The sequence below is a fragment of the Branchiostoma belcheri genome, unplaced genomic scaffold (genome assembly GCF_001625305.1).
Source record: "Branchiostoma belcheri isolate BF01 breed outbred unplaced genomic scaffold, Haploidv18h27 scaffold60, whole genome shotgun sequence".
Taxonomy (NCBI): Eukaryota; Metazoa; Chordata; class Leptocardii; order Amphioxiformes; family Branchiostomatidae; genus Branchiostoma; species Branchiostoma belcheri.
The window spans coordinates 1,994,456-2,014,383 of record NW_017804243.1 but is presented as its reverse complement, the minus strand read 5'-3'; the positions used below and the strand labels follow the sequence as shown (position 1 = coordinate 2,014,383).

At 40.6% G+C, this 19,928-nt stretch overlaps 1 protein-coding gene across 1 annotated transcript; it reads right to left on the bottom strand.

Moving 5' to 3' along the window:
• Window positions 1-247: 247 nt before the first annotated feature.
• On the bottom strand, window positions 248-12,921 carry LOC109482805 (serine/threonine-protein kinase Chk1-like). Its single transcript, XM_019785645.1, has 13 exons — window positions 12,603-12,921; window positions 11,685-11,784; window positions 10,699-10,822; window positions 10,089-10,153; window positions 8,692-8,761; window positions 7,928-8,116; window positions 6,884-6,988; window positions 6,002-6,103; window positions 4,615-4,711; window positions 3,785-3,965; window positions 2,962-3,093; window positions 2,396-2,497; window positions 248-1,889 (listed from the first exon to the last, which is right to left on the bottom strand). Exons 1-13 carry the CDS (start codon window positions 12,671-12,673, stop codon window positions 1,776-1,778), a joined length of 1,452 nt encoding a protein of 483 aa, XP_019641204.1. The 5' UTR covers window positions 12,674-12,921; the 3' UTR covers window positions 248-1,775.
• Between the last annotated feature and the right edge of the window lie 7,007 nt (window positions 12,922-19,928).

Below are 19,928 nucleotides of genomic sequence, written 5' to 3'. Positions count from 1 at the left end.
GAAAAATATTGCCCAAATTGTCTGTTAGCAATGTCGTACAACAAACATTTGAACATCAATCTAGAAATTATAAAATACGAGCTTAGAAAAGGGAACTCACCATAAATTTTTGGTCGAGCTTGCCAATCTTCGTTAGATGTGTGATCCACTCACAGATTCTCTGGAAGTGATGATGTCAGGACTGCATCAAAAGTGGCGGGAAGATGGAATCTACCACTGTCACGGTTCAGAGAGGTTTTTTGGGCCCTTATGTAAATTGCCTCCCCCACACCATCTTGCCATAGGACACATCTGCAAACTTAAAATGTTCTCATGCTGTCTCTTTACTCATATTGCTGAACGGAGGAATGAGGTAGGGAAGTTTAGGGTAAGGAAGAGCATGAAACCATGTAAATATACATATTTTTTACTGGGGTTCTGAAACTTGAGAGTGAGTGACCTTTCATACTACTCATTGTAGCTACCTGTAGTCAGTGTTGTGTACATTGTAGTTTTACTTGGTACATGTAAGTCTGTATTGAGCATTACGGGTACATCTCAAATTGCTTGATGGATCATGCATATCTTATTTGACCCAAAATATGCTAAATGTACTGCTTTGAAATACATGTAGTACCTGATTTTCACCAAGAGAATCAATACATATGGAATAAAGAGTTGAATATGATATTGCAAAGGCTCTTATAATACTGTTGGTACTGTGGTGTCTACAATATTCTGCAACTACATGTAGATGGACATTAGAATCTATCAGTTACAGGTAAAGACATGATTGCTAAGGACTGACACATACAGTATAATAGCCTTTACCAGGCTCCGTGGTTGATAAAAAAATAGTAGAAAATGACCAAATAGGCTGAATACAATTCAGGGCCAATTTGCAATCCAGTTAGCAAGTATGCACAGGCTTTGTGGATTGGAAATTGTGCCTTCTAGTCAGCTAACTCTTCTAGTATGCTATTCAGTTCATTTGACCAATCTCTACAATTTGTCCAGCAACACGAAGACTGGTTGAGACTATCATATTAGGATGTTCATGGAATATCTTAAGACCACCAAAGAGGTAACAAAATGTTCCTTTACTTTCCATTGCTCTCCTATATGATAAATATATTTCTTTTTTGTTTGTTTTTCTAACTCTAGGTACAACAAAAGTAATTCTTTGACATAACTGAGAATAACTAAGTGCATAGTCGTGTCACTGACATCAAGTGAATGCGATCACTGAACTGAAAAGTTCAGTTTAAATCATTGTTCACAGCCTTACAGAAGATACCTATGGTTTGTATACATCATAATATCTAAAATGAATCTAAATACTACTTAATAATATAAGGCCACACCAATTTAATCAATTGGTTCTCAGAAATGCCCTCTCCTATTTTTCCAAAAATGAAAGAAATAGACCACAGCACCCATTCAGTAAAGTTTCACTGGATGACATTTAGTAAATAAAATGTAAAGTACTCTAGTTGCTATTATTTAAGTTTTTGGTTAACTAAAACATTGGTTCACATCAATTAAGATACTATGAAACAAAATCTAGTTTAACTTTTGTATTATTTAATAATTTGAACGAAGTGGTGCATCTACCGTATAATGCCAGTACTATTGATGAGGTTGGTTGTCTGATGTCAATTTTTTTTCACCCTGTTGCTTCATGTTTTTTTTAATAATCTGAAAACCAACAAATTAAATTGGTGCGGCCTAAACGTAACTAGTCTCTACAACAAATAGGCTACAATATTATCCTTTGGTGCTGTGAGAACTGCCTTCTACACTGCCGTATCTGGCATGTTGATAGGCAGGAGTGCCGGAGCTTTGCTGATGACAGCCGACATTTTCATCTTAATCCGTACAAACAGACGCTTGAACTCCAAACCATCTCCCTGTAACAAAGAAAAACAGGAATCATGAACATATCTAATGTATCAGGGCTGGATTTGCAAAATGTAAGAATAGGATTCTTAAGTAAACTTTAAGGTAACATTTGCAGAGCAAACGCATGTTTGCCTTCACAGCCTAACAAAATGCTGCTCTGTTTATTCTTACTTAATAAGAACATTCATATCATAATCGTACTACATTGTACATGTACACTTGTACAGAACTACTGCTACTACGTGTACTACTATATATATGGTGACCAGCCCCTCCAACTTTGTCCTGGCCACTTGCTACATAATGTAATATAACATCACTGGATACCTAGTACAACAGTTGGTGAATGGTCATTGTCCTTACTAATAAGTTTAATACATAATATCTATTTCTCTGGAATGGAAGAAGAGGAAAAGAAGAAGAAACAGTATCATATAATGTTTCCCTTCTGCCAAAGTGATCATAATGATATCCTTAGTTGACTAAAATATGATAAAGCAGTTCAGATTCTGACCTTGGAGAGCCTGAAGTCCACTAGTCTGTACCCGTTCATGTCATACAGGAACACTTTGAAGATGAGCTGGGACCCTCGCTTGTCTGTTGTACTCACTGAAATCTGGAACACAAATTATTGAAGCTGTTAAAGAAATACATCAAGTTGTTGTTGATGGTTTGTGTTTTGAAATTGATTATTGTACATTGATGAACAACTTCAGAAATACTCAACTCTGATTATGGAGCTAGGAAACAAGTTTTACCTGGATTCCAAGAAATCCTACCCCCAAATTAGAAGTGCAAGGAAAACTGAGGTGCTGGTAAATCAAGAGTCTATGGAAATCCCTTTCTGGCTCTGAGTCACAATCCATACTCTCCAAGCAGAGGCTAAGGCTTTGGCTCAATTATTTTTTACGTCTTTTTATGCATTTTTATCAGGCTTTTAAATGGTGGAATCCATACATTGGATACTGCCTTGCCACTTATTCGATACTGTGAAGCCAATTATACCATCTTGTAGCCACTAAAAGATCTGCTTGGAAACTAATAACAATCTATGCCATGCCATAGGTAGAGTTTCTGTACCTGGTTAGGATGGACTTTCTTCCAAGTGAGACCCAGTTTATCAACCACTGCCTTGAGGTCAGACAGGGCCTTCTCTGTCTCACACTTGGTCACAAACCGAGTCATCCTCTTCACAAGCCGCTGCAGTGGAGTCTGAAGAGGAAGAAAAAAGTTAAAGATAAAGGGAGGTAGGTAGGGTTTTCCTTTTTTTGTTGATACAAAATAAAATAAAGTTTGTAAAACTGAAATGCATCATGATGGACCAAGGCTATCATCCCTCAATTTGCTTGTGGAAGGGGCAAATATTTCACCAGATTTACTACCAAAAAATATTGCTTATGAAAATGAGTGTGAAATAATGTTTCAAGTTTTAAATTCATATGTGACGGGGTAAAATTTGTATGTCATTGCCAGCAGTCACCCCCCCCCCCCCTCCTCCAAAGGCTAGGGTCAGTAGGCATATATTTGCTAGGATGGTCAGGAAACACATTTTTTTCCTTGGCCTTATGATCTGTGTATAGTTTTATTTGGACTTTAAATGATGTAAAGTTTATCTTTATTGTCTGACCCTTACCTCTTCCCTCATGACCTTAATTAAAAGAATATCTACATTTACAGAACAAACACATAATGTTTGCCTTCACATGGTCTAGCCTAATTTAAGCACATTCATATCATAATCAAAGACTGAATAATCCTAACTAATATATATGGTGACCAGCCCCTCCAACTTTGGCCACTTGCTACATAATGTACATGTAATATAACACCATAAGCCTGCAAGCCGATTGGGCTCCTGTTGAATCAAGGATGGTTCAAAGAAACAAAAATGATGCCCTCTGACCTGAGATGACTGTGAGGCCTGTGTCTGACTGGCCAGGAACAGGTTATCCGGCGCGGCAGGCTGGGAGAAGCTCACACCGTGGACCAGCTCCTCCATGGATGACTGGCTCAGCTCAGACGAGGACGGGTTCTCACGCCGCAGCTCTGGCTGTGAGCTGGAGTAACGCTCCGCCGAGTCATACCTGTGAAACATGTGGGGAATGAAAAATTAATTCTTCTTTCTTCTTGCTACTTATTGTTATTTGGAGCTTTGAATAAGGAGGTTTACAAATGCAAAGAGTGTGCATGCCCAGTGACAAAGCTGAAGGACCAAGAGAGGTATGGAAAATGTGTTGTCAGATTTCATAGCACTGACAAAAAACATAGTAATTCAAGATGAAAACATAGAAATGCAAATACTTGGAACTTTCTGTTTACGTCTCAGGGGCCTTAAACTTTGACACTGGGCATGCTCTCTAAATTGAAACCATCCTCCAACAAAAAATCGAAGTCAAAATCTCATACCTCTGGTGAAGCCTTAGTGTTTTTCTTGCTATTACATGTATTCCTTATTGTCAATTTCTCGCTGATTCAGTTCTCCCATAAGGTAGCAGACATACATTTGTACATATAGCAGTTAGCAGACATACATTTAAGAAAGGAAATGAAATACCCTTTTCTTGGACCTTTGGCCTAACCTGTTAGTGTGGTTATTTTGTGGCAAATGACAAACTTGAAAACAAACCCTCCATACATGGAAGCAACAAAGTTACTCCATAGCTTACAATGCACAGAATTTTGGATAATTTATTACAGATCTATTGTTAATGAGAGGTGTCGGTCATGTTGTACCTAGCCATGGGGGGAGACAGGTCGATGCCTGAACAGATCCTCTTGCTGAAGGGTCCACTGGCTGGGGAGGTGGTGGGGGAGGCAGACAGCAGCCGACCTGTCAGCAGCCAACACAAGAGTAATGAGACATCCGTCTGGAGACCAGGCATTAGGCCACACCAATTTAATTTCTTGGTTAACGGATTCACCCGCTTCATTTTTTTTCTGATTTGCAAAAAAAAAAGAAAAATTCAGAATCAACTGCAAAATGCTCATATTTTGTCCTGAACAGTTGAAAACAGTCCTTTTCTTCTTAGTTGTTACAGTTATTCCATCTTTCAATGCAGGGGTATCATTAAAAGTTCAAAATTCAATGTTTCAATTTTGAAACCAGCGTGGTGTGTTGACTTCATGGCTCCTATCGTACGATTTTAGGCCATAATAGGATGCCTAGGCCTGTTTTTATTTTTTATTCGCCTGCCCGCTCCATTATTTTTCTACAAAAATCCGTTAACCAAGATATCAAATTGGTCTGGCCTTATGTACACACAGTATTCAACGCTCAAATCATCCAGTACATGATTACTCCTGAGGCTCTGCCCCAGAAAAGTCTGGCAGCTCGGATCTGTCTTCATTAACATGGTCCCGTCGCCCGCGGTGGAAGGGGTTCAGGTGTCAAGGATTTAGCTTAATCACGCAGATTAATTTCTAGAGAGTAAATCTCAGGGATTTAAGATCAAAGCTTTGTACTATAGAACATCATCAATCAAGTTGAACTAGTAAGCCAGGGCTTGAAATCCTTGTTTTTTTCTCATACGTGTGCAAGACAAATTTTAACTGCACCACTCAGAATTTAGAAAGTATGGAGCATTTTAAGTAAATAACTAGAAAGGCCAACATTTGCTCAGGAGCAAATACAGCATATTTCAATCCTCCCCCCCTTCCTCCCCCTTCTAAAATGAACTGTCTAGTATCAACCTTTTCCATGAAGCACTCTTGAGTAGTCTTTACATGTAGATACCTGTACAGTTCTTCTTGTAACAATTGTTCTAGAAACCCTCATATAGTGCTTTTCAGTAACAACTGTTCTTAAAACCCATATGTAGTTTTCTTCAGTAACAGGTATTCTCAAGGCCCCCCATGTACAATGTAGTGCTTTTCAGTATAAAATGTTTTCATGTATGTACATGTAGGTAGACATCAAAAATACCTGCATAGCTTCAGTTTTACCTGCACTAACTTATGCAGGTCGGATTTCGAACCCTGTAAGCTAGTATAGATGTACTCTTAAATGTTACATGATGGCCATTACACACTCAGGCATTCCAACTGAGATCATGAGCAGCAGTCTGTAAGCACAGATGGTCTCTGATGTTGACCTCTGTGACACAGTATTTATCAGGCTTACCTTTTGACTTGGAGAAAGTCTTGCAGTACCACCTGTCCTTCTTAATCTGTGCTATGGTCCATCTCTTCCCAGGCTGGTCTTCTAATATCTTTTTCAAAAGTGCTGTGGGATTTTTGTCAAAAAAAATTAAGCTTACTAGATACTAGTGTGTCAATGAAGTTAAGACATCCAGGTAATGAGATACACAAGGAAATTGTTACTCAAGCAACTTGTCTTAGTTTTTGTTTCTTGTGGACTGTCTAAAAAATTGTCTTCACCTCATTTACATATCAATTCATAGTTTGTGGATAACTACCTGTTCAACTACAGATTTTGTTAGTCACTCACAAGAAAGTAGTGATTGCTACTTGAAACACCTATCTGACAGATTTCAAAATCTATCCAGTGGATTGAGTAACAATTTTCTTCTGTTTCAAGCTTTAACACAATTCCATAACAGTCACCATTACTAAATCAAATGTACCAGAGATAGTATGATATCCAATTGAAAAGATAGCCAGAGATCATTTCATGCATTTTCTTTGGAAGAGGGCAAAATTTTTTTCAGTTATGTTGTTTAACAGGCCGTAATCATTACATAAAAACATTTAAGGCATGGGTGGAGCTACATCTAGCACTTCTGCAGTAGTGACCTGAGGGAAACCCGGATTTTTCACGGCTTTCGTTGGATGTTTGGTCAATGTTGCCTCAGAATTTTGCCTGTTGGAGATGAATCTTTTCCGTTATGCAGATACAACCTTAAAGAGACGTTCTGCCAAAGTGCTATGCACAACATATTACACGTTTCACCGCAGTTACAGTACGTTCTGCCAACGTGCTGGCGAAGCTCGGAGTTATAAATTTAGACTGACATGTCACTACTTACTCGTTCAGCGTTCTTACCTAGAGGTACAGTGTCTATCTTGTTCCATGGTGTTAGCTGGTACTTCTTGTCCAACCAGTCACAATACTCCCTACAGGTGTAGGTGGGTTCATCCCAGGGTAACTCTGTGGGAAAAAAACTTATTCAGTTCAGTGACGTTACATCTTAAAAGCAACTATGACTACAATAGCACTCTATCTAGATTAATTGCAGCATAGCTGAAACTTTGAAGCTGTCTGTATTGGCTATAGTTGGAAGTTGTATCTGTGACTTCTTTATGTACATGTATGCCTCTGGGTAGTCTTCAAAATGTGATCTGTTTGATGGTTATGTTCATATGGTTATGATGTAGAGATCTGTTGAAATTTACATTCATGGAAAGATTGACATAAGAAGTGACCATCAGTCAACCTACTACTACAACTACTGCTTCTAATACTAAGACTAATACTAATAATGCTACATGTATTATTACTGCTGCTACTACAACTACTACTACTGACTGACCTCCTGCCATCATGGCCACCAGTACTATCCCACATGACCAGATGTCTGCAGGTTCTGCCTTGACTATTACAGTAACTACAACTACTACTATTATTACTACTACTACTACATGTACAACTGACCTCCTGCCATCATGACTACCAATACTAGGCACTACTACTCAACTACTACTACTACTACTGGACTACTGCTACTGACTGACCTCCTGCCATCATGGCCACCCATGACTACCAATACTAGGCACTACTACTCAACTACTACTACTACTACTGGACTACTGCTACTGACTGACCTCCTGCCATCATGGCCACCCATGACTACCAATACTAGGCACTACTACTCAACTACTACTACTACTACTGGACTACTGCTACTGACTGACCTCCTGCCACCATGGCCACCAGGACTATCCCACATGACCAGATGTTGGCAGGTTCTGCCCTGTAGTCCTCCTTCCTCATCACCTCATACTACTACTTCTACTACTACTACTACTACTACTACTACTACCACTACTACTACCACTACTATTACTGCTGGTACTACTACTGACTGACCTCCTGCCATCATGGCCACCAGGACTATCCCACATGACCAGATGTCGGCAGGTTCTGCCCTGTAGTCCTCCTTCCTCATCACCTCAGGCGCGACGTACGGGGGCGTGCCGCAGCACTTGTTCATCTTCCTCTCCTTCCCCTGGTGACGGAACACCGTCGACAGACCGAAGTCCGAAATCTTCAGGTTGTCTGGAAGAAATGTACAGAAAGAAGGGTTTGAGTAATCAAAGTGTGACGACACGTTCCAAGAATTCTAAGAGGCTACACTTGACAACCGCATCGTACAATATGGCCATTAGGCCATACCGATTTAATTTGTTGTTTTTTATTCTTCATAGTTGTTACAGACAAGAGTGGAGCAAGTCAAAGGAGGGGTTCCCCCATAGGAGCGATAATGCCCTGGATTGACTGACTGTTACAATTTCCAATGAGCAGTAATGCATTGACGTCTGTACAAAATTCATACCTTGAACTAAAAAAACAGTCTAGTATGATGACTTCATGGTTCCTATGGTAGCACTTGGGGCTTTCACAGAATGCCTAGACCTGTTTTTTTTTTCACCCTCTCGCTTTGATTTTGTGCAAAAATCCCCAAACCAACAAATTGAATTGGTGTGACCTTAGGAATGTTGCAAAATCATTAAGTTTGGTACAAATTCAAAGTTCCTCTCACTTACAACCCATGAACACTACTAGTACTTGCCTGCTACATGTACCTTCATTAACATCATCATCACATATTCATAGAAGCATACAATACTTACCATTGTCATCTAACAGGAGGTTTTCAGGTTTTATATCTCTGTGTGCCACTCCCCTGGTATGTAGGTATTCCTGTCAACACACATTAGTACCATTTTACATTACAGTTTGAACATTGTTAGAAAGTAACATAACTACAGTGTCAGGCGTAATTTGGTCCATCAGTCTGTCAGAAATGTCAACCCCGTGCCAGCTCCTACCAAATTACCGTCCCGGCTTACAAGTAACTGGCCCGAGAAGACAGTACCACATGCGGAACTCATCCCTTCCTTACTCTGCCCTTTAGGAAATGTCAGTACAGATACACTTCACTTAATACTTGTGTTACAAGTCATTCATCATAGTAATGAGGCTGTGACCCAACATCTCACTAAATGACAATGCAAGAAATAACTCGTTTTTTACAACTATAGTATATACTATGTCTAATTAGGATTAACAATACTGTCAATGCATGTGTAATAAAAAAGTAACAAAAAAGGTTTCTAGTACATGTAGTACATAATGTGTTTACCTTTTCTGGAATTTCATTTATACCATCAGTAATATAGAGAACAATATTATACGAAGCAAGCAAACTGAGATTGCACTTTGGAATAATCAATATTAATTACAGTTTTATAGCATGATTGTTCAGATGTAGCATCACAAAACATCTTGCGTCACAAGTCTTTATGTCAGACTGTGTATTGTTTGACAAGAAATGTCTCATCTTCAGTGATAAATTCATATCAAACTTTCAAAGGTGAAAGACTAAATTGTGCCAAGTGCCAAGTTGGCTGAATGCCACATATGCTGTTTTGACATGTGTGGAATACAAATTACTCCTATATGTATCTAAAGGGTCTGCATGGGAGGGGGATCCTGGCAAATTAGGAGTGCCGCAATGCTTTATTGTTTAGTAAATTTAGGACAACTGCAATGCTTACTGGTAAATTGATGTGCATTTCTATATGCACTACACTAGATAGATTTGGGTGCCTCAATTGATAAAACTTGGTTGTGAACAGGGACACAATCAGACATTCCGTTGTGACTTTTGGTGTTCGGCTATAATAAGATTTGTCAATACATGTACATGTAATAACAAATTTTTGATAGCAAATACTGGGTAACATGCCATGAAGAATTAAAGCAACAAATTATGCTTCATGTATGATTCATGGTTAAGATTGAATTGATTGCTATGATTAACGGTGAATTAAAATTGCTTGGCATTATGCCTCCATTAAAAGGGCATGCAGACCATCTTTGAAGCATGTCTGATTCAGTGCAGCAGGTACAAAATGTATGTCTGTTATCATCAGGGCGGTAGGGATGTCACACTGACATTGTCAGACAGACAAGGGGAGGTTCAGTAACACTGGCAGGGGATGGTTATTAAGTGAATCTGACTTACCACTCCATTGATCAGCTGTCGGAAGTACCTCTGTGCCTGAGATTGGGCCATTCCCTGATCAGGTTCTGCAAACAGACAGGTTGTGTTAGTCAGAGTCACCATTTTGTTTAAAGTGATGATCTAAGTTTTCTGAAGAAAAAAACACAACTCTTTTACAGTTAGTAACATTTGAATGAACAGTGTTTTATATGACCATATTTGGTATAGGAGAGTGAGGGCCAATAGGTACTCTGCATTTCTACAATTATGTGATGTGATTGGTCAAATTGCAGGCAGTGTTTCTTCATGCTGATTGGCTGTTGAGTGTTGAGATACTAGTAATTGGATCCTTGGAACACTTGCACCACACACCAAGGCAGGCAATTGGCTACCAATTCTCTATATGTTTACAGGGTTATGCAGCAGGAAGAAGGTAAAAAAAAAGTCTGTCTAGATGTTTATAGAGTTCTCATTCTAATATCAAACAGACATCTTCGAAGGACTTCCTTATCTTACATTGTCAGATATGTACACTGTCTTTTTTTTACATTCTGACATGTACTTTGGTATTTTGGTCTCCATGAAAAGTATAACAATGAAATGTTGTATTCAGGAGATAAAACAAACCAACCTATTCTGTCAAACAGCTCTCCCCCACTGGCGTATTCCAAGAAGAGGTAGTTGAGAGTGCCGTCCTTCCGATGCCCATAGAAGCGGATGATGTGACTGTTGTTCATCATCTTGTGTATACATAACTGTGGGGGGATGAAAGTTACAATGTAGTCATCACTTATCCTGACCAGTATCTAATAAAATACATGTACGTACATACAGTATGCATAGCATACACATGCACATAGAGTACAGTATCAGGGCTCGACATTTTTCTGCATACCTGCACTGGTGACGGTATCACTGAAAACTACCTGCACCAGACAAATTTTACCTGCAACATTAAGAATTTAGGAAGTACGGATCATATTAAAAACTGTTCAGAGACCATTGCAATTATTTCACGTATAGATCATAGGTGGTAACAGTAAATGCAGCAAATAATGATTTACATACACCTGCAAGTATATACATGAAAGTACTACTGGTACATGATGGGCCAGTGCAGGTAGACATCAGAAATGCCTTCTCAGCTCCAATTTTACCTGAACTAAGATGCATATGCACCCAGTATTTCAAGCCCTGAGTACTAGTATGCATACACATAATTAGTAGTAATGGTCATGGATTTAATTCCTGACATTCCTGGCAAGACGTTTTGTCCTTGGGAAAGGCACTTACCACCAGTAACACAACTTTCCTCACTCCACCTGGGTGTAAAGTGTTTTTAAGCATTCCTATCACACTACTGGTATATCAGTGCCAGCTTTGGTGGTATGTTGGATACTGTCTTGCCTATTTGATAGTTTAACACTATCAAGCCAATGTCATGCTGTCTTGAAGCCACCAAAAGATTTGCTTAGAGATTACTTTCTTGTGGCATTACGACAAGCTAGTTTATAGCTTAGACATGTAGGAACTTCAATGGTTCGGTTGTTGTTAAGTGTATCTTACATGTTTTTGTACATAGATATGGACCTGAGGTAAATAAACATATAAACAAACCTCTTTTCTGATATTTTCTGATGCCCCGTTGGCCTTGTGTCCGTCCAGGATCTTGACAGCCACTGCCTCCTCAGTCACTCTGTTTACAGCCAGTTTCACCCTGACAACGGACAAGTCACAAGTTTACACTAGCTTCCTAGCCTCCTGTGCAGACTTTCTAGCGGGCAAATTGCATCGTATATGTTTGTTTGTACGAGTGTGGCTAGACCATGTGGGACTGGGAGTTAATTTTTTTCTTGGGGGGGGGGGGGGGTACCAGAGGTGTGTTAGGCCGAAGGGCAGTTATACCAGCTATATACCGATACAGAGGAAGGGCTGTCTTGACCCACTGCGAAGGACATTATTATTCATTTTCCTTCTTTTATTGCACCAAATAAACACTGTGCACTGAAATCAGTGAAAAGTCTGCACAGGAGGCTAACACTGTAGAGACAGTTTGTAAATAGTCACTTCCTTTTTGAAAACAACTTTTTATTCTAGTTATGAGTGCTTTACAGCAAGATCAACAATGTTTAAGGACACCATATGGTCGTCTTGGTTCACATATGACATAATAAATAATAACAATAATGAATTTGAAATCCTGTTTTACTGCACTGAAATCGTTTTGGGTGCACAGCCTTTAAACCAGAAGAAACAAATGAGTGAATAGACATACAAGTAAACAACATTAATTTGCGTGTTATGAATTGTATTTTCTTATGTCTAGTGAACTCAACTGCCACATTAATGATGAGGTGGCAAAATAATGATGAGGTGGCAAATAATTTCACGTTGTATAACCAATCCATGCAAAATAAATTGAAGTTTTAAAACCACACACGTGCACACAAATAACATTCACCCCATAATTTAGTATGTAGTTAACATAACGTAAAGTTAAGCTACAAGAAGGCAAGTTAATATAATAGAACTCACTCTCCGTAGGCCCCCTCGCCTAACGTTTGCACGAAGTCCCAGCCGTCTACGAAGGGAGTCAGTTCGGCCATTTTTGTCGGGCCAGTCCGGAACTGTAGTTTTGACTTGACGAAGGCTTTTCCACTCGTTTTTCTCCCACACAGGCTCCCGTAGCGGGACTCTTTCAGCGCCTTTGTCGTCTAAAATACAGGTTTGACATAAATTCTCGCCGAAAACGCAACCAGGATCATAAAAAGCACGTCAACACCGCACAGAAAACCACCACCAACCCTGGCCCTGCTCTGCAGGTTTCGTAGCTGGCGCCACCTAAGGTCACTTCCGGTTGACCCCCGGCAAAAAAACGCGGGAAAACTCAACAACAAGTTCTCCACTTCCGGGTTCACAGTCTCTGTATACCAGGCCGTACACAAACTATATTTCTGTGCAATCCAAGCGTCCGCCGTCCATGTACTAGCATTTATGACATGACAAGACGGTTTGTTGCTGTTAACAATCACAATTACAAGTAACTTTTCAGCGTCAGTCTGCTTGTGTTTTTTCTTGGATAATCGTGTGAATTTTCCGCGATATACAGATTTTGCCTTTCCTACATTTGCATTGCAAACCATTACCTTTGTCAATGACAAGAACACCAAATTGGTATCTTATTCTACAGGACCAAGCACCCCCCCCCCAAAATCTATGCAACGAAAGCCATCAATACCATTTACAACGTGTTAATGCGCTATTATTAATTCTCGGATAACGTTATATTGATCGGTGCAGGCCTTATTCAATGTAGCCTGAGCGACAGTCTATAATAATATTGTTTATCTGTCGACTATCCATATGTGAACGAAAAGCCCAGGAGAATCCAATAGAGAAGTCATAAACCTTACCGTATAATAGTTGAATGGCTGTGTGTAGCCTAGCCTGGTTACCGACTCTACAGGCTAGCATGTGTCCCAGACAGTTTCCAGGGCCTACACAGGCCGATTTCTTGGCTCCAGGGCCAACATGCCGCCAAAGAAGTTATACCGCCGCCCCCTCAGTTCAACTTTAATAGTGGTTTTACCAGTCCCGGTCCTACTATTAGTACTGAAAGCATCATGACATGCTAGAACATTCCAGCTGGTCTTTCTATACCATTGTCAACGAAATTACGTCCTTATCATTATCTTCCCTGGGAGCCAGGCTGGATATCGGGACGTCAGCCATATTCCTTCGGCGGCCCAAGGCAGTAGGCCCGCCTATTGAAATTAGCGCTACCGGGGAGTTGGCTTTCCAGTAAAAGCCCGCTATCCAGTCTGGCTCCCAGGGTAACTATTACTGCCCTTCGTATCGTAGGCGAACTAATTGAAACAGACCCCGTGAAAACCCCCCGGCGTGCGCTAATGTATATGGGCGGGGGATAGTGCTTTCAGTACCGTAGAGAGATACCGGCGAGTCTACCAAGGTCTGCCTACCAGGCTATATCTTTCCATAGCGCGCATCGCCATCACAATGTTACGCCCACCGCGCTTCTATATAAAACGCACACTTCTTTGGTAATTTAGAAACACGAGGCACAGTAGCGCACCCCCGAAGAATTAACTCGTTATGCAGAGGAGTATATAGCGTAATCCCAGGTCTTAATCTAAGGCGCCTTCTGGGACCCAAAAACAATGGTGAATACGAACGTGTAGATATTGGAACTGGTCCAAACGAGGGTGTCTGGAATTACAGATAGTCCAGATGTCACGTACGGAATTTCTAATAGACTTTCAACCGCCAGTACTGTGAGGTATTGCATGGGGTTTAAGGTTTGCGGACTCGCGTCGACCGAAGAAAAACAAAGCCATAACTGTAGACCTCCGCTGGGACTAGTGTAGATGGACTGTTTCACGAAGACGTCTAAGCGTGGTGTTACGAATAGATCTAGATGTACGCTGGCGCGAAGAGAAAATGTCATACTATCATCGAGATACAATACCACCTGCCACAGAAAATACGCGCGAGGAATGAAAGGATATTTGGGGGAAATGTTGCTGATTTTTTTTCCTCAACGCTCAACCAACTTTACTTCAACCCGATTCTCCACCCAGCATTACTCGGTTTTATAGGTATATGGTTGAATGGGGCAGTTTGTCGCCCCCGTAAATATGTGAGACATTAGACTGATGCTTTATGGAGACCGCAAACTAATGGGTGAGGGGCGCGGATAGGGACTTTCCATCTTTCCAGAAACTTAACGGTGATGACGATGGAAGGTGTACAAAAGAACAACGGACAAAATGGCGGCATCTTCACATTGTGTAGTACCACGTCACTCAACGCCAAGTGTAAGGAAGACAGTACTGATATGAATAATATGAAAAATGAAAAAAAAAACATAACTACCACACTGAATTGCTGGATGGTATGTCTAGATCCCCCACCCGATGGTCCTAATTATAACCAACTGTGGTCTTGTTTTTTTACGTTATTCCTGCGTAGGCTATTAATAATAAAGAGTGACAAATGGTAAGTCGTAGTCAGAATTGATGTCTCTATTCTATACAATTATGCAGGTGCAAAAGCTTGCGTACGGAAGTGATTTACATCAAGCTCGTCGCCTTTTATTGATGACGGAAAAGATAAGCGGACACGGCGCGAGGGCTCGGATTTGTCAGGTTCGTTAATGGTACTAACGTGAATCAGAAGACCGTCAGATAAATTGTACATGTCCCGGAATCTATTGATCGCCTGGTGTGATGTGACATCAACTGCACGGCTTCAAAACACCGTGATCCCTAGCTGGGCTGGTGCCAACACATGGAATGTGCCTACTTGATTTTGTGTACGGGGGTTTGGCTTTCGGTGTGTTTGTGTTTGTTTGTTTTTGTTTGTTTGTTTGTTTGTTCTTTTGCGTTTGTATTTATTACATCTGAACAAGTACAGGAGGAAGTTATTCGAATGCCGTAGAGTCACAGGAAGCGAGGAGCGAAAATGATGTAACCACAGACTGACAGGAAGGTCGAATTGGAGGTCAAAATGGTCTTCCGCAGTCTGGGATGAAGTGAATGGCACGGTAGGGGTACAAAATAATGAAGAAAATATAGAAGATATTCACAACAGTTCTGAATACTTCTCGGAGGTGTAAACCTTTTTTTGTTTCTTCCAGTTTTATCTACTAGTAATTTGACAGTTCTTGCACTTTTCTGTCAAGGGTGATGCCACCCTATACACTAATTCATCCTACACGCTTATGATAAAGTCACTAATCCCTTTGATTTTTAATTCCTCCGATTGTCTTAATTTGTAATCTGAGTGACACCCTCGTCATTAAACGATATTACTGTATCCCTGACCTTTTGGTACGGAGACTGCCGCAGAGCTTACAGGATGGATTCCTAGAAATTAGATTCTTCCACCCACGCTCTTCTATATCCGCCCCTGGGGCTGAACGGATTTCCTCGGCTTTCTCAGATAAATATCAATTTTTTTAATTGGATGTCCCAAACTTATTATGATATGCGTGATACACATGTTATTATACATGTATGTCTTCTTTCATTCTAGTAGAATTGCGGTTCCATTTTCCCCACTCAAATGAAGAAATAGAACCTTTTCGCATATACTTCAAGGTGTGCTTATAGGTAGAGTTTCATGTGATGCTCCCTCAATGGATAAAATGAGCAGATCCGGCTACGTATACGAGCGTACATATTTAGATGTGATAATCACTGCATTGCGAATATAGTGCATACGAAAGTGCTTCGACATTACAAGCTGCGGTAGTCGACTCAGAAGAGAGAAAGCCTCCGTGTGACGTAACATTATGTTCTCAGATACCAAAAGGCGAGACACAAACCAGCTTAAACCAGCGTGCACCAGTTTACACCGACGCCTGGTATCAGGTCAAAGATGTCGACCCACGATTGCACTGAAAGTTAGCTATTCCTGCTAACTTGATGCCCCTGGTTTGAGACTATCATCAAAACTTATTAATTCAAAGGTTTCCAATGCATTTTTCAAGGCTTAGCTTGAAAGTCAACATTGCAGTCACTTATCTACATATATAATACAGTAAGTTGAAACAACACTTGACCATTAATTCATTGCCATTCATGGAGCAAAAATGCGATGTTGTAGAGTGGTGAAACTTACTGATAGGCTCCTCGGCTGATACATAAGGACTAAAAATTCTTGGGGCTTGTTTCTGTGCTGTTTGTTTAAAGTATGAAATACTGGAGCAAACGTGCTGTAATGTGAGGCAGCATGTGTCAATATCAAACAAATTAGCATGTTCAGAATATTTCCAGTTTTGCCGCCCTGAAATTGTATTTAAAACGATTCAAAAACAGCATTTTCGCATGTAATTATGTCGAGGTGTCATGGGTTGATTTTCTTATGTGGGACCTTTTGATTTTGCAAACCTCACATAACGTTAAAGAGTTGGAGGCGAGCCAGCGCACTGCTTGAGTAACGACTACGTTTACGACATTATGGCGACAATTCAGACGAAAAATTGGGGACAGCTGTGTCAGGTCAACGGCGGAACAGATTACAATCAGCCCAGCGTGGGCGCACCCCGGCGTAGGCACGGTCAGACTGGCATCGTATCATGCCCAGATTTACGTGCTCCGCTCAAAATTGCAATCTGCTGTACGTATATGGAGACTGTATGAGGCGTGTGAACTACTCGGTCGTATGCGCAACGAGGGAACTTCCTCAGTATGGCACGTACTCTACTCTGTGTGAGCAGAATTTCAACAGCACTCACAGCAGGCTAACTGCGTCACAACCTGTATCTACAGGTGGCTGAATGGGCCGCAAGCGGGGATTTTGGCCATGAGTACCGCTCATACTTCCTGTACTATCTCGTGCCAGACTGGCCAATATATGTGTTAGTATGTCCCGGTGTGCTTTTAACAGTTTTTTTTTTAATTCCAAATTAACATTTAACACAAGACACGGTGACAGCACACTCAAGTTTTTTTCAACTTAATTTTTATGCCGTCACCAATGCAGAGGACAATATACAATACTCATTTGGTTTTCACCTGAATTAAAGTCGTGTAAAGTGCCTTTCCCAAAGGCACACAATCGGTGACATGACAGGATTCGAACTCAGGACCTCTTGCTTATAAGTAAAGTTTAGTAGCACCTCGCAGAAGATAATGCCTTGAAATCTCAGATCTCTTTGGTAGTTGACAAAATCTATTCTTTTCATTAATACATAGATTATAAAATCACTCATTTTCAATAATATAACGGCCATATCCGTTACGTGCCAACATCGGCGCTCAAAACCAGTAATGGTTATCCCATTTTCACTGACAATCAAAAACAAAAGGTAAACTAATCAATACTGTGTGAGAAAACGTACGTGATATACCCTCTAGCTAGATGAAACCGGTCTAGTCTGGTCTGGTCTGGTCTGGTCTACTCTGGTGTACATGTGGCCTGCCATGCCAGGTGCGTAGCCGCATGCCACAACGACTCGATATCTAGACGAATGTACATCACAGTTTTGTGTTGTTTGGGGGACTAGCTACAAAACAACCGACTGTACCTAGATCCCCAAGGGATCAGACCTATGCAAAGGAAGATGGTGCCACGAAGATGTCTTTCTTCCCTCTTGAAAGAGAAACTTCAAAGCTGGAGCACATACCTTTGGGGGGAAACAGCCTCCTCTATACGCCCACACTTCCCAATGAACATAATCAGATAAGAGGACTGGGAACCAAACACGTTTATACATCAGTGGAAAGACGAAAGATCCAATCGTAAAAAGACTTTTATCATCAGTGATAAAAGAACCGGGGTCTCCTCTCTTGGTGATTAGGATGTAAATTCAACCCAATATAAGATTAGCCGGCTTCTCAGAAATATGAATGAATTTTATAGTACGCGACGCTTCTACGTGATTCATTGGTATTTCAGCTAGATGTTGCCATTCGTTATGTTTGTCGCCATCATCTTCAGATATGTATCAAAACGGAGTCAACCAGTCCCAATGATGCCCAATGTCAAACAATGTACACGCATTCGATACAGGTAATCTGTGGTATAACATGCGACTCAGTCAGACCTTCCTTAGTGTTTCTTGCTACCAAGACCGGTCCTTTCTGTGTGCACGGCTAGAGTGCCAGGTTCATATTCCACTTCCTTGGAAAGTGCTCTCCAGTTAGTTTTATGATGATAAGTTATGGATTACATGCATGGGGAGGAATCTTCTGATTATTCCATTGAATTTGAAAAAGACTTTCTCTGTGTACTCGTTTCACTGTCTGTTCGTAGTACCCTTTTGTTTTTATTTCCAAGTTCATGTCCGAGGGCTACTTGCAACATGAAACAATGATAGAAAGAGTACACCGGCAGTGCAAGTTAACAATGGTGACAAGTAGAACAAGTTATTCACAAACTAAGCATTTTGGGGGGTTTGGCTTCTCTTTTAAAATTTTGGAAGCAGTGGAAGACGCGAGGTGTCCCACTCAGTAAATCGACTAGGCCAGTCCATGCAGAAAAAGCGGTAGGTATTGTACCTATAGTGGGACACGTGTACAGTACTAGTGGTGTGACTTGCTTAGATTTAGTCATTTACCTTGACGCCAGACAGTCTGATCTGTAGATTGTCCTGGTGTTCCAGATCGAAAAATGAAACACTGATTCTTTCATCGCACCTTCAAACATGTCCTGTTTCTTCATTCGAGTGGAAAATGGAACATTTACGCGTATTTTAAAGTGTTTATATGCTTTATAAAGATCGGATTTTGAGCAGCGAAAGATGCATGTGTGTCTTGATGTAGCCGAAAGAAGAAATGCCTTTACTGAATATGACCCTATTACACCCCTGAGCTTGACATTCTTTTTCTGCATACCTGTACTGATGTAACAGTGAAAATTACCTGCACCAGACAAATTTTACCAGCACCACTCAAAATTTAGGAAGTGTGGATCATGATAAACTGCTCAGAAACCATTGCCATGATTTCTTATACACTTCATAGTATCCAATACGTATATATATATATATATATATATATATATATATATATATATACAGCCAATAATCCACATACAGTACTGTACACCTACATGTAATGACCAGTGCAGGTTAGGTGCAGGTAGACATCAGAAATACCTGCACAGCTCCAATTTTACCTGCAATAACCTGCATATACCCAGTACATGGACCAGTGCAGGTTAGGTGCAGGTAGACATTAGAAATACCTGCACAGCTCCAATTTTACCTGCACTAACCTGCATATTCCCAGTACATGGACCAGTGCAGGTTAGGTGCAGGTAGACATCAGAAATACCTGCACAGCTCCAATGTTACCTGCACTAACCGGCAAAATGCAGATGATATTTCTAGCCTTG